The 21,088-nt window shown below is 42.5% G+C and overlaps 2 protein-coding genes across 5 annotated transcripts in view; one reads left to right on the plus strand and one right to left on the minus strand.

Annotated features, from left to right (window-relative positions):
• The window catches only part of ANKRD27 (ankyrin repeat domain 27), a 55,264-nt gene that overhangs the window by 7,538 nt on the left and 26,638 nt on the right, over positions 1-21,088 (plus strand). For 2 of the 4 annotated variants that reach the window (XM_054641093.2, XM_077185176.1), the window contains exons 2-11: positions 14,025-14,155; positions 15,119-15,229; positions 15,885-16,041; positions 17,558-17,712; positions 18,023-18,082; positions 18,176-18,229; positions 18,317-18,382; positions 18,461-18,537; positions 18,897-19,018; positions 20,207-20,285. In XM_054641093.2, coding sequence (XP_054497068.2) covers positions 14,054-14,155; positions 15,119-15,229; positions 15,885-16,041; positions 17,558-17,712; positions 18,023-18,082; positions 18,176-18,229; positions 18,317-18,382; positions 18,461-18,537; positions 18,897-19,018; positions 20,207-20,285 — 983 coding nt within the window. In that variant the 5' untranslated portion in view covers positions 14,025-14,053. Of the gene's footprint in view, positions 1-4,535; positions 4,625-4,691; positions 4,711-14,024; positions 14,156-15,118; positions 15,230-15,884; positions 16,042-17,557; positions 17,713-18,022; positions 18,083-18,175; positions 18,230-18,316; positions 18,383-18,460; positions 18,538-18,896; positions 19,019-20,206; positions 20,286-21,088 lie in introns of those variants that run through there. The other 2 variants (XM_054641092.2, XM_054641094.2) reach the window with 2 other exon arrangements.
• Positions 103-4,480, minus strand: RGS9BP (regulator of G protein signaling 9 binding protein). Its single transcript, XM_054641099.2, has one exon. It carries the CDS (start codon positions 4,035-4,037, stop codon positions 3,324-3,326), a length of 714 nt encoding a protein of 237 aa, XP_054497074.1. The 5' UTR covers positions 4,038-4,480; the 3' UTR covers positions 103-3,323.

Below are 21,088 nucleotides of genomic sequence, written 5' to 3' on the forward strand. Positions count from 1 at the left end.
TCACAGCAGAGGTGCTTTATCCCTCTGATCAACTTTGTGGCCTCCTCTGGACCTGCTCTGACCGATTTTGTTTTATTTGAATTACTGCTGCAAGCAAACCAGTAAGTTATAAGGAAGTACTTTATTTTAAGTTAAATAAATAGTGACAGTAACAGGTTTGCATTATTCAAAGTGTAGAAAATACCACCCATGCACAGGCAAATCCAGTGTAATTCAAGTCAGGAGTAAGATTTTACTATACAGCAAATTTAATATGTGTATTCTGTGAATAAAGACAAAAGAGCTGAAGTAGATCAACACTGATATTAATTAAGCAATGACCATCTTCTCTTGTACTATAATTACATTCTCACCAATCAACATGAGAGTATGTGCTTTTTCATCATGCTGTTTCAATATAGAGTATTTTGAAGTATGAATTCCCTCATATACAAAGTAGCATTTTCAGTCTCCTTCCAGTTGCATTCCAGTAGGGGGAAAAAATGAAGACTGCAAATCTGTATCTCTATTTCTTAATTTAAAGGAAGCATCTGTACTTTTGGGCAATGGAGGTTTCATTTACTTTTGGTTTTGTGCAGTGTTGTGCCAAACTCTGTCATGTGGAACAAACACATGTAGGAGATGAGTGGCAGCACTTTATCCATGTAGACAGTGCCAATCCTCTGTTTAATTATTAATTTCAGATAGGCCAAATATAAGATGATACAGATTTTTAGGAACATACTAATGATGAATTAATTTGCAGCCAGCTTTGTCTTAAGCTTTGAAAATTCTTTTTCCAAGGCCAATCCTTTAAGTAGTAATTGTGTGCATATTCATAATAAAGCAAGACTTCATACTTATAGGCTATTTATATGAATTCTTTGAGTCCTGTATTAAAAATCCAAGTAAAAAACCAAAACTGCAGTGGCTGAAAACGTAACAGTTTACAACCCACTGAGGCTTGCTTTTGAAGATGATCTAATCTTAAAAATTCTTCTACACAACTAAGCATGGATAAACTGTTTATCTATGGTTAGATGTGTGGAAGATACCAAGATAAAAGATAATGAATGTTGTCTTTGTTACCATCTACTTAGCCACCAGAAAACAGACTTGCATTCATGACTTTTTTGAGGGGGTTTGAGAACATGTGGTTAAATGGTCGGATTTCACAAGGTTTATGGAGTTTTCAGGAAGCACAGAACAGAGTCCAATGGCTTCTCTACCTTCCTGTGAACAAAGTGAGAGTGCAAAAAGTGAAAACATCCACAGTCCTTAATGACAAGAGGTGGCAATCCAAATTGGTACATTCTTCTGCAGCTTTTACTGTATTTTCCTTAAATATGTTTACTTATTGTGATTGTGAAGGAGATCATCCAATTGAAATGAACACTCAGCAATTACAGCTTGTCTAGGCAAGCTGGAGCTGTAGCACCGATAAATACAGACCTGGCTTTGTTAGAAAGCTCCCAGGGATCTCTACAGACATAGATTAACTACACATAAAACATATTCTATGGAATGAGTGAGACACAACAGAAAGGAATGTGGAGTTGTCTTAGAACATTCTGAATTCCTGAGAGAATGGAGTTAGACTGGACCAATGTGCAGAGCTCACATGATCCTTCAACATAAGGATAATCTATAGCTTTGAATTCAGGCCTCTGCTTACTATTTTTTTCCTCATCTGCAAGTGACCAGATTCAAATACACTTCCCCCCCCATAAAGCCAGTTAAGTTTTAAAGATTAAACTGTTTGCTGCAGTTTCTTGAAGTATGTTTAGTTCTTAACTCAAAAATATTAAAAATATTAGGTGTTTATGCATGTTGTCAATTTTATTTAACAAGCATGAAGACTGTTCACAAAACATGTCTGATTATTACTTTTTGATAATGTTCCTGTAATAATCAATGAAGAAAAATGACTTCTTGAACCCCCAGTATTTTGGAGTCTTTATATTTGGCTGTGGAGTGCCCCATACACCTATGGCACTGTAGCACATGTACCAAGCATTCCTGAACATACAGTGTGTTCACAGCACTAGAAGGTACTTCCAGAAGTAAATAATAAATACCATAACACAAATCCTTTTTACAAAATATTGTAAAGCTTCTCTGCTAAGTAAGTGTATGTTCCCACAGTTTTATGTTTAAATGTTGACAATTCTACAGGGAAGAACTAGAGAGTTTAATGCTGTTGCATTTCCCTTCCAGAATTGTAGTTTTATCAAATGGGACCAATCCTACAGGCTTCCTGTTTCCCAGATGATTAATCAGAAATGACTGAGATATGAAACTGAGACACATTTTTAGCTTTGTCTGGATTTCTGCAATTTGGGAGCTTGCAGAAATGTGGCTGTACACATACAAGCATCAGTCCCTCCCTGTCCACATGAGAGGGGATCCCATTGGGAAAGTCTGCTTTAACTTAACGTCATTTCTTTTTGCTAGAACCTATTTTCCCCTGGTACTGCATCTGCTGTAGGTAGATTCATTCATTCCTGTTTTCATAGTTAATCAGGGAGTACAAATTGCTGCTTCAGAAAGAAAAATTAAAATCAGTAGCAAGAATCAGTCTTTCTGCAGGGGAAGATAAAATCGTGGTAAATGTGAATGAAAACCATGAGGCTTGCTAGTATTTTTCTGAATATGCAACTCTCCCTTTTTTCTCTCTGGATTTGGAAAGCGATTAGTCATTGACATGTGCTGTGCCAATTCAAGCAACTGGGTTCCGTACACTCCAGTCTAAATCAACAAACAGTAATGGTATCAAACATCGTTCTGTTTTCTCCCCCTTCCCCAACCATGAACTTATTTAAAACAGAGCTTGGTTACATTCTTTTATTGGGGTTTTTATCCTTAGCCCTTTCCTCTGCTCAAGAAATACGTTTTGTATTTGATGGAAAAAAGGAAGTATTCTATTCAGTTGGTCAGACAAAACACCCATGTTAGCCATCAAATTTATGTTACCCTCCAATACTGTAAACAGTGACCAGCAGCAAACACCAGAGCCTAGTGAAGAACAAAAACCACAGGCTTCTGAGAATAGTGACCTATTAATAGCAGGCAAATCCCTGTTACAGCCAGTAGTGATAATACCCTGATACTTCACTTAACTGTTACAAGTCCAGTAAACGAAGACATTCTATTCTGCAGGCTGGTTTGCATCCCTTTTCTTCAAAAAGCATGAAGAAACAAATAGTGCATTTTAGGCTATCCAGAGGCAAAAGTTCTGCTTTGTTCTTTTCAAGTGCTCGTTTAAAATTCTCAGTTCATCCAAGTAACACACTTTGGAAGTGAAGGTGAGGCATGAAACACTCCAGAGACGAGCTTGCACCACCCTAAGACAGTTTTACCACACACACTGCCAGGACAATAGCGATAATGAGCACAGCAGTGAAAATAATCCCAGCTAGAACCTTGCTGATATCGCAGAAGGATTTATTTTCCTCCACAGAGATCATGCCAATAGAGGAAGCGCCCACACTGATGGTGGATTTCAGTTCAGCCCCTGGGTCTTGCTTAGCCTCTACTGTCCACTGGGGGACATTGACCTTCATCTCCATCTCGTACATCATCTCTCCTACCTGGTTGATCTCGTTCTCGAGGTCTTTCAAATCCACCACGTCTATGTTGTGCTCAGCCTCGTATTTCATGTTCTGGACGCTCATGGCGCGGGCGGCCACGCCGGAGGTTCCCCCGCTCATGCCCGTCTGGATCAGGTGTTTTTTGGGGACGTTCAGCGGGAACTCGTGGCCCAGCTCCAGGGCTCTCCTCATATCGATCTCCAAGATCTCTAGGCACGTGGAGAAAATCACCCATAGCCTCTCGAACTCGGCTTTATCTTCCTTACTCACGCTTTTGTCCTTCAGGACCGTGGTGAGCTTGTTCCTGTTGGCCACCGCCAGCTCCTGAGCTTTCTGCCGGGTTTTCTTGAGCTCCTCCCGCAGGTTCTGGGAGTCCGAGGTGCCGCCGATGGTCAGCACCATGTGCCGGTAGCAGGCGGTCACCTTGTTGAGCGCGTCCAGCAGCGCCTTGCACTCCTCCTTCACCATGGTGGCGGCGGGGGCCGTGCCCGGTGCCGCCCTGCCTTACCCAGTGCCGGGCCCCGGGCGCTGCCACAGCCGGGCGCTACCAGCACACATGGCAAGCGCTGCCTTCGGGTCGCGCCTGCATCCAGCGCCCCCTTACCCGCTGGTCAGGCAGCGCCGGCGGCTCCGGGAGCCTGGGCGGGCGGCGGGGAGCCCGGGCGGGCAGGCAGCATCGCTCCCCGCGCCCCCGCCGCCTGCAGCGCCGCCGGGACGGCTCGGTCCGCGCCGCGCTCAGCGGGGCGCTGCTGTTTGAAAAGTGCCCAACGCCGAGGATGGAGGAGAAAAAAATAAGAAATCAAAAAAGCCAAGGCTAAAGCTCTGGGGAGCGGCAGCCGGGCAGCCGGCGATCCCCGTCGCCGCCACTTAACTCGCCCCAGCTGGGCGCCCGCGCGGTCACATGGGGGGAGCGCCCGGCCCGGCCCTATAAGCCCTCGCAGGCTCCGCCTCCGCAGGCAGCGATCCCGCGGTGCTCCCGGCTCTTCGCCCGCTCCCTCCCGCCTCTGCCCAGCCATTGGCTTCGTGCGGCCGCGCCGGGCCCGCCCTGGACCCCGGTAGGGCTTGGCCGGGGCGCGGAGCGGCGGGGGAGGCGGGCGGCAGCGGATCTGCGGCCGGGCAGCAGGGAGGCGATGGTGTTGGTGTGAGTAGCGCTCCCGCCCCGGGCAGCCTGCGGCTCCCGCCGGGACCGTCCCGCTGGATGGGAGCGGGGAGCGCTCCCGGCCCGCCGTGCCGTGCCCCGGGGGCTACTCGGCCGCGGCCTGGGCGGTGGCGGGGCCGTACTTGGCCTTCGCCCGGGCCGGAGTGCGGCGGGGTCGGGCCGTGTGGACACATGGCCTGGTCAGTGACTGCCGCGGCAGGGTCGGTCCTCGCCGTGTTGAGCCCCACTGTGCATGGCGGGTCAGCCTTCCCGGCCCCCCGGCTGTCCCGTGTGTCGCAGACCCGCCGGGACACGGCTGGGGAAGGAGCTCGCTGCTGTTGTCATCCGCAGGAAGGGCCGGCTTGCGGTCCGGGGTACCTGCAGTTAGCTCGAGTCAGGCCATGGCACAGCAGGGAGCGCAGGGAACACAGCAGTTGTCACTGTCAGAAGCGATGCTCCAGCGGCTGCCCTCGGCAGGGCTGGGTACAGCGCGGCGAGCACTGATGGGCGCTAGGCCGTGCTCGTTGTGCAGCAGCGGGGTGCAGGTGATGCTGCTCGGTGACCTGAGCTCTGCTGTCCCTAGCCCCTGGTGTGGCTGCTCAAGTGGGCTTCTGGAGAGCTTGCTTGTCACAACATACTCTACTATATATGCCCCAGCGTTTGTGGGGAGCTGGGTGGTTTTGTGATGCTACAGTGGCCTGAAAAAGCTGTGAAGCCACAAGAGTCCCACAAGAAGGGAGCATGACTCAATCCCTTATCTTTTATCACTGCCTTTGCAGGGCAGTGTGTGTTGTGAGCAAGATAATTTGCTAAGAGGAACAGAGTCCAGGCAGACTCGCTTTCTGCTGCTGAGCCCAGCTTGAAGAGCCTTGTCTAGCCTGTGTTCCTTTTTCTGGTAGCTTGGACTCCACTGACTGGGGTTTTTTTGGTTTGTTTTATTTTGCTTTAATTTTGGCCCTAGTTCCAAAACCTGTGTAGCATCTGCTGCAGGTTACTTATTACCTGTGGAAGAAATGGCCTCTTAACTTTGTGTAGATTATCAAACTACTACCAACTAAACTGAGCTGTGTCAATTTGCATGTTGGTAGCCTAGAAGAAGCAAATCAGTCATGCCTGTTTCTTTGTAGGAATAAAGAAACACAGGATGATTTTGATCTGATTGTAAGTGAAGTCTTGTAATTGCCTAATCATTGTCAGGTGGAAAAAGGATTATGTCTGGGTTTGAAGCTGGAGTCCTATGTGACATAAGTGTTGAGCTTATTGCTGACTAAATTATGCATATTTGTGTGTCTATTTTAGCTATTTTTATAGTCTGCTACAGAGTACTAAAGTTATGTGAGAATTTGGAAGCCACTTCTGCAAATGTGTCTGGGGAGGGGAGAGAGGGAAGATTGGTTCAGAAACACGTGACTATTTAAATCTGAAGGTAGTAGCAGTCATAATCTGTATCAAGTAATACCTATGTACATCTTTAGGTGTGTCATGTGGGAAGAGCCTGTTATTTAGATTACTTCTAATTTAAGTTCAGCTGCATGCAGTTATACAACTTGCTTAGATTGTGGGAACTCTTAAAATTCAGTTGTTTGTCAGTCAGGCATGATGTTCTGAAAATCCAAATCATGATACTGCTTTCAGACAAGATGCTGACTAGCAAAAATACTGTCCTGGGAAAACTATTAGGATGGAGGTAAAAATCCTTAGAACTGACTTAGGAAGCAGCATAATGAGTACTAGAAAAAATGTATTTCCTGGTTCTGTGGCAAGGCTTTCTTGCAATAGATGTTAATGATCATATTCTTCCTGTGCAGTACTCTTAAAGCTGTTTGCAAAGTATTCTGTGATGCATCTTGAACATCACTAATTAAATGTTGTAGTCTCATTTTAATACTTTTAAGTAGGATTTTAGGTAAATGCAGGTTTATTTTGCTTTAATGGTTGGTAAGCCTTGTCTGAGGGACTTGCTTTTAGAGTAAGCTCATATACTAAGTTGGGTCTGTAGACTGCTATGGCTTGGCAAAGTTTGAAGCCACTATGAGATGAAGAAGGAAAGTAAGGATGAAGTAGAGTGAAAATAAAATGTGACATCAACCCTTTCTCTCTCCCTGATCACTGATAAATTGTGAATTCTTTGAATTCTGTGGTTTGTTTTCTGCTAAGTTTTTTGCTTGTAAAGGTGAGAGGATTTGATCCATGTGAAGAATCTTAATTTATATTTTGGGGGAATGTTAGACTGATACTTCTGTATCATGATGTTTACTTTCAGGAAGCTCTTAATTAGCTTAGGCAGTGACGTGTTGCATTGTGTAGTATTTAGAACACCAGTAGTGGTTAAAATAATTTATTTTGCTTGTTAGAGCTTACCTGCTGAATTATTTTCCAGCCTTCTAACCCTTGCCCTGGTGCCTAAATAAATAAAACATTTGGCTTAAGTAAACCTCTGTGTATTTCAACTCCATGAGGATTTACCCCCTGCCCCCACCAAAGAAGGGGGAGGGAGGTACCAAAGTACTGAAACCTCTGAGAGCCTGAGGAGGAGGTGACCTTACATACAGCTCACTGGTATTTGAAGGGAGCATCCTTGTTTGAGAAGCTGTTGCGGGAACTTTGTGTTTGCTGTTAATGTTCTCCCTCTGAATGTTCCTTGTACCTGTTGGTGGTTCATTGAACAGCACTTGCACTTTGTTCTGGGGCTTGCTTGGAGTAGCTCAGGGCTGCCCATCAGAGAATGTAATGTAGCTTCAGCAGTGGAGTCGAGGAGTGAAACTTCTTTGCAGCCAGTCTGGTGGACTTCTAAAGCTGTGAGAAGTGGGAATCTAGGGTCTACCCTCTTGTGAAAAGAGGATGCAGCTGCTTCCTGATGCTTGGCTAATGACAAGCAAGGTGTGTTTGAATGTGTTGGAGTAACTGGGTAGAATTGGGAAGCTTGGCTGTTGGAGGAACTGCACACATTGAAATGTGCTTCCTCTGGAGAAAGGGAACAAGTAACAGGGGAGACTCAAACCCCCAAGTCTGGGACACGTAAGGATGTGCCCATGTCAAACAATAGTACAAATGCACTGCTAAAATATAAAGGGTGACCCTTCTCACCACTTCTCATGTGTGAGAACTCAGTTCTGGAGTTGGAGGTGGGGCTCATGAGAAGCTGCACAAGGATCTGGTACAACCCTGTGTACTCAGTCCTGCCCAAGGATGTGGAGCAGTGGTAGCAGGGCCAGAGCTGCCAGGCTTAGAGGAGGCTTGGGAGCTCTTGGGTAGAGGCAAAACCCAAGCCATGAGATCCTGTGCCAGCTCTTAACCCTTCAGTGGAAGAAATGTGTGCCTGGGAGGGAGATGCTGAGAGAAATTAGCATCTTCCTGGAATGTTCATGACCCCTCCTTTCCAGACTCTGTTCCACTGCTGTCAGGCTGATGTTCTGGGATAACAAAACTTAGTTTTTCACTGGTTGCTAGTAAGCCTTGAGCTGACTGATGTGAATTTGCCACTCTATAATCTGATAATGTGAAGGTGCTACTATTGCATGCTTCTGTTTCACAGAAATCAGTACAAGCTGAACCTGAATCTAGAAGGCGTAGGAATAGATTTACTTATTTATTCCCTCGTGGTGACCAAGGCCTACTGGAATATGTCAGGTGTTTTTCACAGGATGCTCAATGCTCATCCTTTAGAGTTTTCAAATGCTCAGAAAAAGAAATTATCTTCTGTTTTTACTTTGAGGTGAATGCTGATGTAGGGCTAAAGTTCAGATTGTAACTTTTGCCCAGAAGCAGAGTAACCAAGGAGTAATAGTGCTGTAAAACAGGAACTGGAGTGGTAACTTGAGTTTTTGGACTGAGTCTACTTAAATTCCACTGTTAGATTCCTATTTGCTTGTAAAGAGCTGTAAGATATGCTTACATTTGGCTGTTCCTTCTACCAAGTAGTGCTCTTAAGGTGTGTGTGGGAGACAGCTGAGGTTACTGAACTTGGCTGAGAATTTTTACTGACTTTGGTAGCTGTTTTTACTTTGTTCTGCTAAATTATTACTAAAATGCCATGGTGAAAACACACAATATTATGCTGCTCAGCATTTGACTATGTAGTGTTTGTATACACCATCCCTCATGCTGTTATGAAAGATGTTTTCTCTGCAGAATGTTTTGATTAGTAGGGATGTAGCTGGATGTTCAGAGCATGATGAGGCTAAGGTTTGAGTAAGTAGTTCTACAGGTTGAATGTGGACAGGAGGTAACTGCTAAGTAGCAATGCAAATATAATGACATAATCCACTTTGATGGCTGTTTGTCTAAATTTCAAAGTACTTCTTAAAAGGAACTGAAACTTGCAAGCTCTGGAAAAGATTCTTCACTTGTCCATCTCTAAAGGAAAACACCATCAATGAGAAAATGAACTGTCAGAATTTATTCCTATTCACTGTTTTCACTACCAAAGGTAGGCCTCATTTCCAGTGTTTTAGAGAAAACAGAGGCATGCTTAGGTTCCATGTTTTTCATTTGAGCTCTCCTTTGTACCACAGTTATATTGTTAGAATTATCATTCTGCTTTTGATCTAGAAAGGATTAGTCTGTTGTAAGATTATGATTATAGTTCTTTTTTAAACTGTAACATAATGCTTATTAGATTGTCTGATCCAGCTAGCTTCTGTTCTTCCAGCAATTTGAGCTATTTCTGTGTTTACAGGCATGAAGCCATACACTGAAGTGATTTTGTTTAAACCTTTTATATAACATTAGTGCTTGAGTATTGCTTTACTGCTCAGCATGATAGAATTTGGTTAACTTCATAGTGCAAAAAACTGATAGCTTTTAATGAGCATTCTGTTAAGCATTAATCAGTTCTGGTAATGTATATAAGGCTTTGTGCATTTTCTGTTTTTACTGTAAAGCTAAAGCTGTCCAAGGTGCAGCTACAATAGTAAATCTGTATCACCCCCAAGTTAAATTAGGTTGAAGCTGGGTGTTGTGTTCTGCCAACAAACTCTTAATGGAGAATTCTAATGTGTTCCTAGAATTATAGCAATGCATTAGCCAGTATTTTCAGATGCATTTAACTTTTGGGGTGGAAAGAAATTGGCTTAATCTCAAAAAAAAAATGCCTGAGCTTTGGGGAAGCTTTAATGTACTCTCTTGAATTGGTAGACTAAATTCCTTTGGTTTGGTTTTTCTTGATGACTTAAATTGCTTCTACATCCACACTTCTGTCTCTCTGGAGAATGCTGTGGGAAGGTGATGTAGGGCTAAGTGAATACAGTAACTAAACTGTTTTAGGTAGTAAGTATTCCACCTGTTGTTGTTCATAGCCACATTTTAATCAGATGTGATACCTAACCCCTAACCAGACACTGAACAGCTGCAGGGGTAAGGGCGAGGAAAAGGGAAGGAAATTGAGAGTTGTGATTCTCAAAACAGTACCAATGTGGCCAGTGGGGGTTGTTTCCTGCTGTGCAGGAACATGCATGTGAGGAGCAGTGCAGAGCTCCCATCTGCTCTGCTCAAGGAGGGTGACAAACACCCCTGTGAACAAGAAATTTACCTTCCTTCCTGGGGGGGAGCACGTCTATGGCACCTTAGGGGCAATACAGTAACTGAAATGCCACTGAGTTACTTGTGGTGTATAACTCATCAACTGGAAATTTAAGATTATAATCTTCAAGCTCTTCTTATGATGGTCTGTCTTTAATGATTCTTAAAGCACTCCAGTTGCTCATGTTTTATTTTTTTTTCAGGTAGAGATAGTGTTTTAAGAGGTCAGACAGCAAGCTTAATGAGGTCAGGCTTTCTGTGGGAGCTTCTCCTCCTCACATTAATTTCTTATACCTTTTATGCCAGGGAATGAAGTGTTACTTTAAATTTTGGTTGGGGTTTTTTTGATGATGATGAGGATTTATGGTATGTGTTCTCTTCCCCTCCTGTTATGGGAAGAAGTCTTTGGATTTGAAGATTTGTTAGGCTGAAAGACTGGCAGTAAAGCTGTTGGAGACATTTGTGCTCTGCAGTTTTAGCACTGCAGTCTGATGCTTGGTTGCCTCCTTGTGTCAATATGCTTTTTCCCCTGGCAGCCTGTGGTGTGTTAACAGCTTCTCCATTGCTGTCTTGGGGAGGATCTCAGCAGTCTGATCTTCTGCTGCTTGGACAGATACACAAATTCACCAAACTAAAGGCAGATGAAACTGTCTCAGTGGGACAGCTGCATTAATGAAAGCTTGGTTTGGAAAGTGTCTCAAAAGGCCATATCATCCACCCTCCCAGCTTTATGTCCACTATCACCTCTAGTAGAGGTTTGTCTGACACATTCTTGGAGATTTACAACATGAGAGACTTGATAGCTTTGCTAAGCAATCTAAACCATGTGCTTACCTTCCCTTTTGGAAGGTGTTCCTGATCTGTAACCTGAGCCTGTTTTCTTCAGTTAAGGCCTACTTCTTAGATGTGGGAAAAAATGCCCTTCACTGAAAGCTTGTTCCACCTGTGGGGAAAAAAATCCTTACCTGCTTCATGCACTTTTAGTTATAAGCATCACTGCCTTCCATGCATGGGATTCTCCCTACAGGGCTCCTTTGCCTTTCTTACTTCAGGCCAGTTTATCTGCTGTGATGAGGACAGGAACATCCAAAACCATCCAAAAAAAAGCATGTAGGACTTTCAGGTCTTGCTGTTGCAAACTATTTTGCAGGTTGCACATGTGTGTACATACAGCCCTGCTTAGTGCTTGACTTCCACTGAATTGTTTTCAGTTATATATACTAATTTGTCACTGAGTCATGTTTGGACTGCAAGCTGCAGTCATTAAGACTTAGTTGGAATTGTGGCCTAGCCAGATGTTCAGCAGGCAGGGTTTTCTAACTAGTCCTGCCCATGAAGTCTCAGCCCTGCTGTTATGTGGATCAGCAATCTGTGTTCCTGCAGCAGACCTGGCACAGGGCTTGTGCTGCCTCTTCTCTTCCTTCTGCACTGGCTGAGGAAGGGGCCACAGCTTGGACTTGGACTCCAGCTACCTGCCAAGAAACCTTTATTGTAATCATGTGGGGGAATTACTGGTGATCATCCTGTTTACCCAGACACTGTGGCAGGACAGATCAGGGATTATAGAATTGGTTGGTCTGGGTTGGAAGGGACCTTAAAGCCCATCGTGTTCCACCCCTGGCTGTGGGCAGTGACACCTTCTACCAGAGCTGTCCATCCTGGCCTTGGATACTCCAGGGATGGGGGCAGCCACAGCTTCTGTGCCAGGGCCTCAGCACCTTCACAGGGAAGAATTTCTTCTGTACATTTAATAAAAATCACCCTCTTTTAGTGGGAAGCTCTTGCCCTTGTCCTGTCACTTCAGGCCCTTGTCTGAAGTGTCTCTGCAGCCCATGTAGGTACTGGAGTGTGCAGTAACGTCACCCTGGAGCCTTTTCTTCTCCAGGCTGAACCCCCCACCTCTCTCAGCCTGTCTCCAGAGCAGAGGGGCTCCAGCCCTTGGAGCATCTTTGTGCCCCTCCTCTGGACTTGCTGTAGCAGCTCCATGTCCTTGTGCTGAGAGCCCAGGCCTGGAGCAGCTCTGCAGCAGGGGTCTCACCTGAGCAGGGCAGAGGGACAGATTCCCCTCCCTTGACCTGCTGCCAATGCAGGGGGATGAGCCCAGGACATGGTTGGTTTTGGGGCTTCAAATGCAGATTGCTGGCTCATGTTGAGCCCATATTAAGCTGGACTTTTTCTAGGTTCACAGTCTTTAATCGCTCAACTTGGTTGGTGTTCTGAAGATGTCAATGAGCAAACAATTCCTTCCTCGCTATATTAGCAAACTGCATGGCTGTGCTGATATGGGAGCCCTGGATGAGAAGTCTTTCATGGAAGCTCTTTGTGTTACTGTATGCTTTGAAAGCAGAGGGACCATTTTGTCTGGAATCGTGCAGGAAAGCTGCTTGAGGCACTTACCTGCCACTGCCAGACTTCAGTGTTTGGGCTGGGCTTGTCCAAGCTGTAGGTAACTGGTGATAACTTTAGAGTGGAAATGACTTCTACTTTACCTGGTGGTGTTTGTGTTTAACTCTTTAAGGGAGCTCTGCTTGTGCCTGGTCAGGGAGGGAGCAGAGCCCAGCTCAGTTAGCAGGCTGTAGATCAGCTGATAGCATGGCTGAAACTCAGAGGCTATCTGCAATCCATGGGAATTGGGTGTGTGTTTTCCCACCCCCTTGAACTGCCATACAGTGAGCTCACACTGAGCAAATGATGTGCTAGGAATAATTCTGCATTGGAGGTACTGATTGTGTAAGGGTGGTGTGCTCAAATTCAAGTCTCTAGCTGTGCTCACCCTTTCTTGTTATATACAGCTGAAATTGCATGAGGAAATCATGCAACTTCTGTTGATTACTAAGGAAACCTGCATGAGGAGAAGGATAGAATAAGCTTGTTATTTAAGCATTTGTATGCCTGTTAATCTCAATTCTTGTTAAAAAAAATCAATTCTGAAGTTATTCTAGAAGGTACCTGTTAGGGTTTTTCCTGCCCTTGTGTATGATGTGTACAGAGAATTGGAATTGAGGAGGCGAGCAGGTGAAGGTCTGATTCCTTAGGGATCATCTTCTCCAGGGCACTGTGACACCCAGTGACAGCATTTCCAATGTTTACAGGTTGGATTTTCACTCTCCAGTTGCTCTTTTGCTCTGTTTAGCCAAATGTTACTTAGCAGCCTGACCTCAAATCACTGAGACTCTTTTCATGGGAGTAGAGATGACCACAAATTATGATAAATTTCACGGTGGCTTTTTAATTATGGCATGGATATTCATATCTCCTTGGTGTGCCTCTCTAACTTTGCCTGGAAAGTTGAGGATTGCCTTACATGAGGGTTTCTGTTACACTCTCTGGGTGTCTCATTGGTGTGTGTCAGCAATCCTTATACAGGGGAGTTTTAAGACTTACATGAGCACAGTGCAAAAGCATCAGTGGCCCATGGTGCAGTAGAATCTGCTGTGAAAAGGCTGTTCATTTGTCTCTTGGCTTTAGATCTCAGCAGGAGAAGTTAGTTTGTATATCAAAGGTAAAAATTTTGATCTTAACTTCTCTCTGATATTCACTGCTGGACTTCAATACCTGGAAGGCCTAAGGAGATATTGAGGATAACTGTGTGATTTGAAATGAATAATAATGAAAAATATTCTGTCTGACTAACTTCTTACAGTAGTTAAACAATGCCATTGGCTGCTTACATCAAGACCTGAAACTGCTTTTCCCTTTTGTACAAGGAGAATCAAACTGCCCCTAGGTATTCCCAAATATTATGTTTTAACAGATACAATGTATGATACATCAGCCATTCTCCATATGTATTTTAGAACATCTCCTTGGAATATCTGAAGTCCATATGGCTATGTATGATGAAGATATTTTGAAAAATCCCTTTTATTTGGCCATTCAGAAGCGACGCCCTGATCTATGCAGCAAAGTTGCAGAACTCCATGGTATTGTAAGTATGAAAAAGTACATTGAAAAGCTGCTTGGTGAATAGTAGCTATTTGAATTTATATTATATGTCTGCTATGAAGCATGTAAAGATTATTTCAAGCCTACAAAACTTGGAAATACAACAGAACAATTTTTAGTTTAAGTTGAATGTTACTTACTAATATGGACCTCTTGATATATTGCAAAGTAGTAAAATGCTAAGGTTGGTGTTGTTTCTAAACTCTACAGGAAACTCATTTTCTTTTCTATGAACTGAAGTTACATATTCTCTCACAAGTTTATCACTTAAATGGGATTGACTTTTTGAGATGCCTTGTGGACAAACAGTTACTCATTTGACAGCGTTTTACATTGCAAAATAAACCTATTAAACTGACCTGGAATACAAACTTCAGTCTCCTTAATATTTATAACCTGAGTATTTTACTATTAATTAAGTATGTAGAGACTCCATTAAACATGGAGGTCATTGTTACCTATTGATAAAATTTGTTTCTTTCTAACTAAGAATTTGCCCCAAATTGCCAATCTGTTGGCCTAAACCCAAGATATTTATCTTAGATCTTTTTCTTTCTGATGGATTTTTGTTTGAGTTTGAATCTCTGCTACACTTTTTTATTAGCTGCTTAATTTTAAGTCATCTGTTGTCATTTAAAGTTATTTGTGACTGGTGCTAAGTACCTAAAGATTTCATTGACTTCCCTTAGTGTTGTTTGCTTCAGTTGCATCTGTCAGCCTTTTCCAGATAAGTTACTAATTGTGATTTCTGGGTTAATTATCAGGCTGTGTGTCTAGTGATAGCCCCTCCTTTTTTTTTTTAATAAAAGCACCTATAGTTCCTATATGTTTACTGTAAATATTTACAAGGCTGATTTAATTGCTTGCCTCGTAAGAACAAAAGGTATTGCTAAATAGCTGGCAATACACAGCCTTTCTCTCTAAAACATGATTTAACCTCTTTTAGGTGCTAGTTCCATGCAAAGGAAGCCTTTCAAGCAACACTCTTTCTACCTGCCAGTTTGAATCTTATGTTCTGAAGCCTCTGGAAGAAAATTTTCAAACCTTAAATGGAAAGGTATTTCTGTTTGATATCTGAATGTAGCTTGGGGACACTCCAGTGAGTGATTCACTGCTGCTTGTGTGACTGATTGTGTGAACTAATGGTTATGGACAAGGCAAGCAGGGCTGACACTGTATAGGATCCCAGGGTTTTCATTTGTCATTTTGCAGTACAGTCTGAGAACTTGGGCATACAGCTTGCACTAGAGATAGTCTGCAGGCTGCCATCAGGATTTTCCTGTTCCAGATGCCCTCACTGGAGCTGCTGGGAAAAGAAAGCCAGGTGTGAGAAATGTACACAAGGTGTGAGGTATTTTTCTGAGGCTGGGATTAAGTCCTGTTCTGAGGCTGCTGGGTTTTTTTTATTTCCTTTCTACTAAAAGTGCTCTAAAATCTGCAGACAAAACCTTGGTGATTGTCTGAAACCTTCTCCAGCAGTAGAGTTGTAAAAGAAGCAGCTGTAATCAAGGTTCAGCCAGCCACTGCCCAATGAAGGAACTTTTGTTTCAGTGTCAACACAGCATGAAAATGTGAATTTTCTTCAATTTAGAGCTTTCTCACCTTGCAAATTTCTCTTCTCCCCCTTTGAAATGTGACTATGCAAGACAGAAGCCAAAGAGCACCTTTTTTTCCTGGCAGTTTCACACTTGTTCTGCTTTGTCTTGTTTCAGGAGATCTTCATACAAGGCAACCTCATCATTCTAGGAGCTGGTTTTAATTACACTCTCTCAGTACCTGTCCTCTTTGAGGAAACCTTTTACAATGAAAAAGAAGAAAGCTTTAGTATATTGTGCATAGCTCATCCATTGGAAAAAACAGAAAGCTCAAGTATGTATTGGTGTCAGTTTGGTGGGTGCCTTTGCACACTGAGCAAATTAGTGTTTGTGCTTAATAAATGTGTTCATTCTGGAAAGTGTTGGCTGGGTTAAAAGCCCTTGGCATTTATGAGCTTGCTGGGCCAGATATTGGTGTGCTGCTGCAGAGAAATACCAAGTTGCTCCCAGCAAAACTGGTGCTGAGACTGGGGCATAAATCCTGTAGAATTAAGAATTATCTGTGGAATACTTAATCCAGCATGATTTTTCTTAGCTGCGCTCAATTTATTGCTGACTGCTTAAAAAAGGGATTGAATCCTAAATGTGATCATATGTGTGTTGAGATGCAAGGTGGATGCACAAAAACTGGAGAGGTAAATTCTTTCATGATGACTTTGCAGGGGGACAGAGGTTGTCTGGCAGAGTTGGGTAGCAACCTCCTGATGGTGGCCCAGCTTATGAAGTTGAATGTCTCAATTTTTGTCCTGCACTGAAAGTGCTTCTGAAGGCTGTGACACTCTTTTCAAGACTACAGTCAATACTGTGAATGTTAACAGCATGTCCTTGTGAACTTGTATAGCAATCCATGTTTACTAATTAAGAACAGAAGCTCCTTAAGAAGCTTAGAAGCTTCAGCTTTTTCTGAAGTAAAAACATAAGTCTTCCTAAATAAATAAAAATATTTGAAACAAGTGAATGCAAAGAGAAGTAATACTAGGGTAGTGTGAAAGTAGTACTGTGAAGGAAGAATGGAAGGCTTTAAAAAAAACAAAACAACCCCACTGCCATTCTTATAGCCTTAAATTCTGTAAGTGTTAATGTATATCTCAAAAAATATTCATGTGATATTCTTTATGGCCATTACTTCATATACTCATATCACAGTCTTTCAGAAGTGAATGAGTTTCTAATTTCAAAAGTAATTTGAAAATAATGATTTAAGCCTCTTATTAACTGTCTGCCTTTGAACTGAAGATGAAAGATTTGCCTAGAAATAATTTTTGGAAAAACGGCATAATTTCTAAGTGAGGGATTCAGTTGTTTTAGTCAGAAAAAAAAGTGGATTTGCTTTAATGTTACTTCCTGTAACTTTGCTCTCCCATTCAGAGAAAGCATGCCTAAATAAAGAATAGCTTATGTAAAAGTCCACGATGGGATTTTTGCAGCTCACTTAAAGCACCCTGACTTCCTGCATGGTCACTCTGTCAACACTGTAATGTGCTTTTCTTCTTCTTTCAAGCTTGACTTACACAACTCATAAGCTGAGTGCATGTGGTAATAAATGATCCCAGTGTAAAAAAAAAAATAAGGGAAATCTGTGTTAGCTATTCCAAATAAACATTTGATGTAAAAAACAGGGGAGCCTGTTTAAATGTGACTCCTTAAATTCTTTAATTAAAGGCAATACCTCTAGTTAAAGGTGGAGTGAGCTGAGTTCATGTTTCAGTGTACACAAGCTGGCTGTATATGTAGGGACAAAATGCATGCATATATTTAGCCTATGTGTTAATTCTTGGCTTTTGTTTTAGGTGAATCTACAGCTTCATCAAACTCCTATTCTCTTAAAAACATTGAAGATGTTAGAGAGTTCTTGGGAAGGCACTGTGAGAGATTTGATAAATACATAGCATCTTTCTATAGGACATTTAAAGAACACGAAAGGAAAAGCCTCCGCCACTACATAGTCAGTATCTTCCTTCCTGATGTCTAATTTGCTAAATATAATTAGCTGCACTGGTGCTGTTATCTTTGCCTTATTGAGCTTTTCTGTGTCAGAGCAGCCTAGAGTTGTGAAAGGGGAGGAGGGAGACGTGGTAATTCACATTGAAGAATTTCACTATCTGGACTGTTTGGTAAATGCAATTATTATTGCTAAAACTCTTACCATACTGTACACTTCTGAGACAGGGAAGACTTACATTACTTATTTAGGCTTTGCTCCTTCAAGTCCGATTAACCTGAACCTGATGGCTTTTATCTTTTCTCTCTCCTAGGATTCTGTCAATGCACTTTATACCAAATGTCTGCAGCATCTTTTGAGAGATTCGCACTTGGTAAAGACTTACTCCCCTAAATACATAGTCCAGTGTAACTTAGGCAATAAATTATCTGACTTTCTCTTGCTGTTTATGGCTTTGCTTTTCTAGAAGATGCTTGCAAAGCAAGAAGAGCAGATGAATCTGATCAAACAAGCTGTTGAAGTAAGCATCTGAAATGAAGGAAAATAATTAGCAAGCTGTTTTTAATTCTCCCTTTCATGCCTAAAATACTGGTTTTTTTTCCTACAGATGTATATCCATCATGCTATTTATGACCTAATCTTCAAATATGTGGGGACGATTGAGGCAAGTGAGGTAAGTTACTTTGATTGCTCCATACTACTGATACTCATCTAAGGCATTTTAAAAACCTGTTGCCTTTCTATTAATTAGGATGCTGATTTTAATAAAATCACGAGGAGCCTTCAAGACCTGCAGCAAAAAGACATTGGAGTGAAGCCTGAGTTCAGGTGAGAGAGATGGCTCTGGATTCTTGAAGAGTCACTGAGATCCTGTCTTAAATAGAATCATGCCAGCCAAAAAGTGTTTTTCTTCAGACACTACCAAGCTTTTTTATACTTTCATTTGAGATGTAAAACAAAGCTTTGCAAGTGTTGTATGAGGACAGTCTATGCATTGATGGTTGACTCCTTTACTTCTATGTTTTTAAGCCATCTACAGGACACAGAAATGCAGGTGCACTTAGAGTAGAAGTAGGAGTAATTTGGAACCATTCTTCAATTCAGCTCTGAATAAGTTAAAACTTGGGCTTTGGACATCCTGCAGAGGATCTCTGTGTGCTAATCATTCCTTTCTAATTATTTTATAGTTTTAATATACCACGTGCCAAGCGAGAGCTGGGTCAGTTGAACAAATGCACTTCCCCTCAACAGAAGCTGCTTTGTCTGCGTAAAGTTGTGCAAATTATTATGCAGTCTCCAAGCCAAAGAGGTCAGTAATTAGTCAATTCATAATTTTAAACTTAACCAGCACACACAAGGCACTTCAGTGTATAAACAAGTGTTGGGTAACTCTTGGGGATCAAACATAGCTGAGCTGGAGTCTCTAAGGCCTCTGAACAGAGCAGAAGGGAAAGGAAGTGAGGTAGGTGTGTCAGCACTGGTTGCTGTGGGCTGGGGTGGGGTCCTGGGTTAGCTTGTGTATATTTTAGCTTGGACATGGAGGAAGCTCATATCTGCCAGGACACTGAGGGTGATCATTTGAAACACTGGAGATTGTTGCTGGATCGTTCTTGTGTATTTGTCCATGCTCCCCTTGACATGGTGAAATTGAGACTCTGTCACTATAGGACGCAAAACAACACAAGTGCACACACTGCTGCTCTCAAGGTGAAGAAGAGAGAAGCTTATTTTCTGACTCTAACATTTATAGTTTTCTAAAAGAAACAGTGGATTGGAGGGTGAAAGTGCCACCTCTCCAATGACACTAGACAAACTAACAGTTCATCAAATTTCTCTTCTATAAAAGAATGCAAACAATAAGTTATTTACAGAAAGTGTGCGAGACAGTTTGTTACCAAAATGTAAACATCAGAAGACTTAAATCTTAAACAATCAAAGGAACAACTCTTGAGATGCAAAAATGCAAGAGATGGGTGGGGCCAAACAAATGTGCTGCTGTGGATTGCAGACATGATTCTATGATACAAAAGCTCAGTCCTCTTAACCTGGCACTTTATCTAGCTTGAAAAGAGAAGATACTTCTCTTTTCAAGCTAGATTAAGCAAAGAGAGTAGCACAGTGATCTCATGCTTTCCTTACTTCATATCTTTTCTCTAGGAAGACTGCTGGGTTATGGAAAAATGTATCAACTTTTGAGCATAGTCTTTGCCCTCAAGAATTTCAGAAATCTTGAGCTAATGCTCTGGCCCTTGCTGTGTGGCAAGGGAGGGATGCTAGTCAGATATTGCAGTGTGTACTGCACAAGCTGTATCTGTGTGTTGGCTCCTGGCAGACTGTTTCAGTGAGAGATTGAGAACTTTGGAGGCCTTCCCTGGGCTCTCCATGCATTCTCTACTAGTAGAGCTGGCCTTTAGTCTTAAGAAGCAGAACTTTAGAGTTATTGCTCTTGAGTTGAACCATGACCTGACTAATACCAAATGTGAATTCTTTTTTTTAGTTAACATGGAAACCATGTGTGCAGATGATCTTCTCTCTGTTTTGCTGTATTTGCTTGTAAAAACAGAAATTCCAAACTGGTACGTAACTGTTTTAGCTATATAGAACTCCTTCCTACCATCTTGTGCAGTGCTGCTGTAGGGACAAATGTTTCTGAACACACAGTAATAACTTACTGAAAGTGTATGAGGTCCTGTTGAAATGCAGAAAATGTTTTATAGGACAAATAGCAAAGATGTGTTATATGTGTAACTAAATGAAGGAGCTGTCAGGAATGTGCCTTTGTTTTGGTTCTCAGCCTAGAAAAAAGTTGTAGTGAGAGGCCATCTCTCAACCAAATCTGTGTGTCAACACAGCCTTCACAGAGTGGTTCTTTCATCTGTGTTGGGAGCTGTAACACCTATGCACGTCAAGATTTGGTGCATTTCTTAGAGAGAAACTAGATGTGAATGTTTAATTACTTCCTGCTAGCATGTGCCATTGTGTCTCCTCATTTTCAGTAGAAGCCTATCTAAACCTTCCAGCACTACCTGAACTGATTCTCTGTGCTGTTCTATCCTGGATGTCTGAGATCAGCATTTGGCCTTTAACTTGTAGCTATCAGTGTGGTGCTTATGGTGCTGGAAACATTGCTTCACTCACTTCAAAGATGTTAATCTCCCATTATTGCCCTTATCCTTCCATTCCTTCCATCCAGTTGATAACTCTTCCTTGAATATATGAGATAAGTAGAGATCTGGTCACTCTTCAAGCTCAGAACAGCCATATTGCTGGCCTAACAAGCTTTTTAGAAGCTTTTTCCCAACTCACCCTATTGTCTGCCTGGGTTGCCTAAGATGAGCTGCAATATGCCATGCTAGTGTCTTAGTTCACAACCCTAACG

The sequence above is a fragment of the Agelaius phoeniceus genome, chromosome 12 (assembly GCF_051311805.1).
Source record: "Agelaius phoeniceus isolate bAgePho1 chromosome 12, bAgePho1.hap1, whole genome shotgun sequence".
Classification (NCBI taxonomy): domain Eukaryota; kingdom Metazoa; phylum Chordata; class Aves; order Passeriformes; family Icteridae; genus Agelaius; species Agelaius phoeniceus.

Coding starts and splice junctions, on each gene's coding strand:
- RGS9BP (XM_054641099.2), bottom strand. CDS start 4,037: ATGGTGAAGGAGGAGTGCAAGGCGCTGCTGGACGCGCTCAACAAGGTG.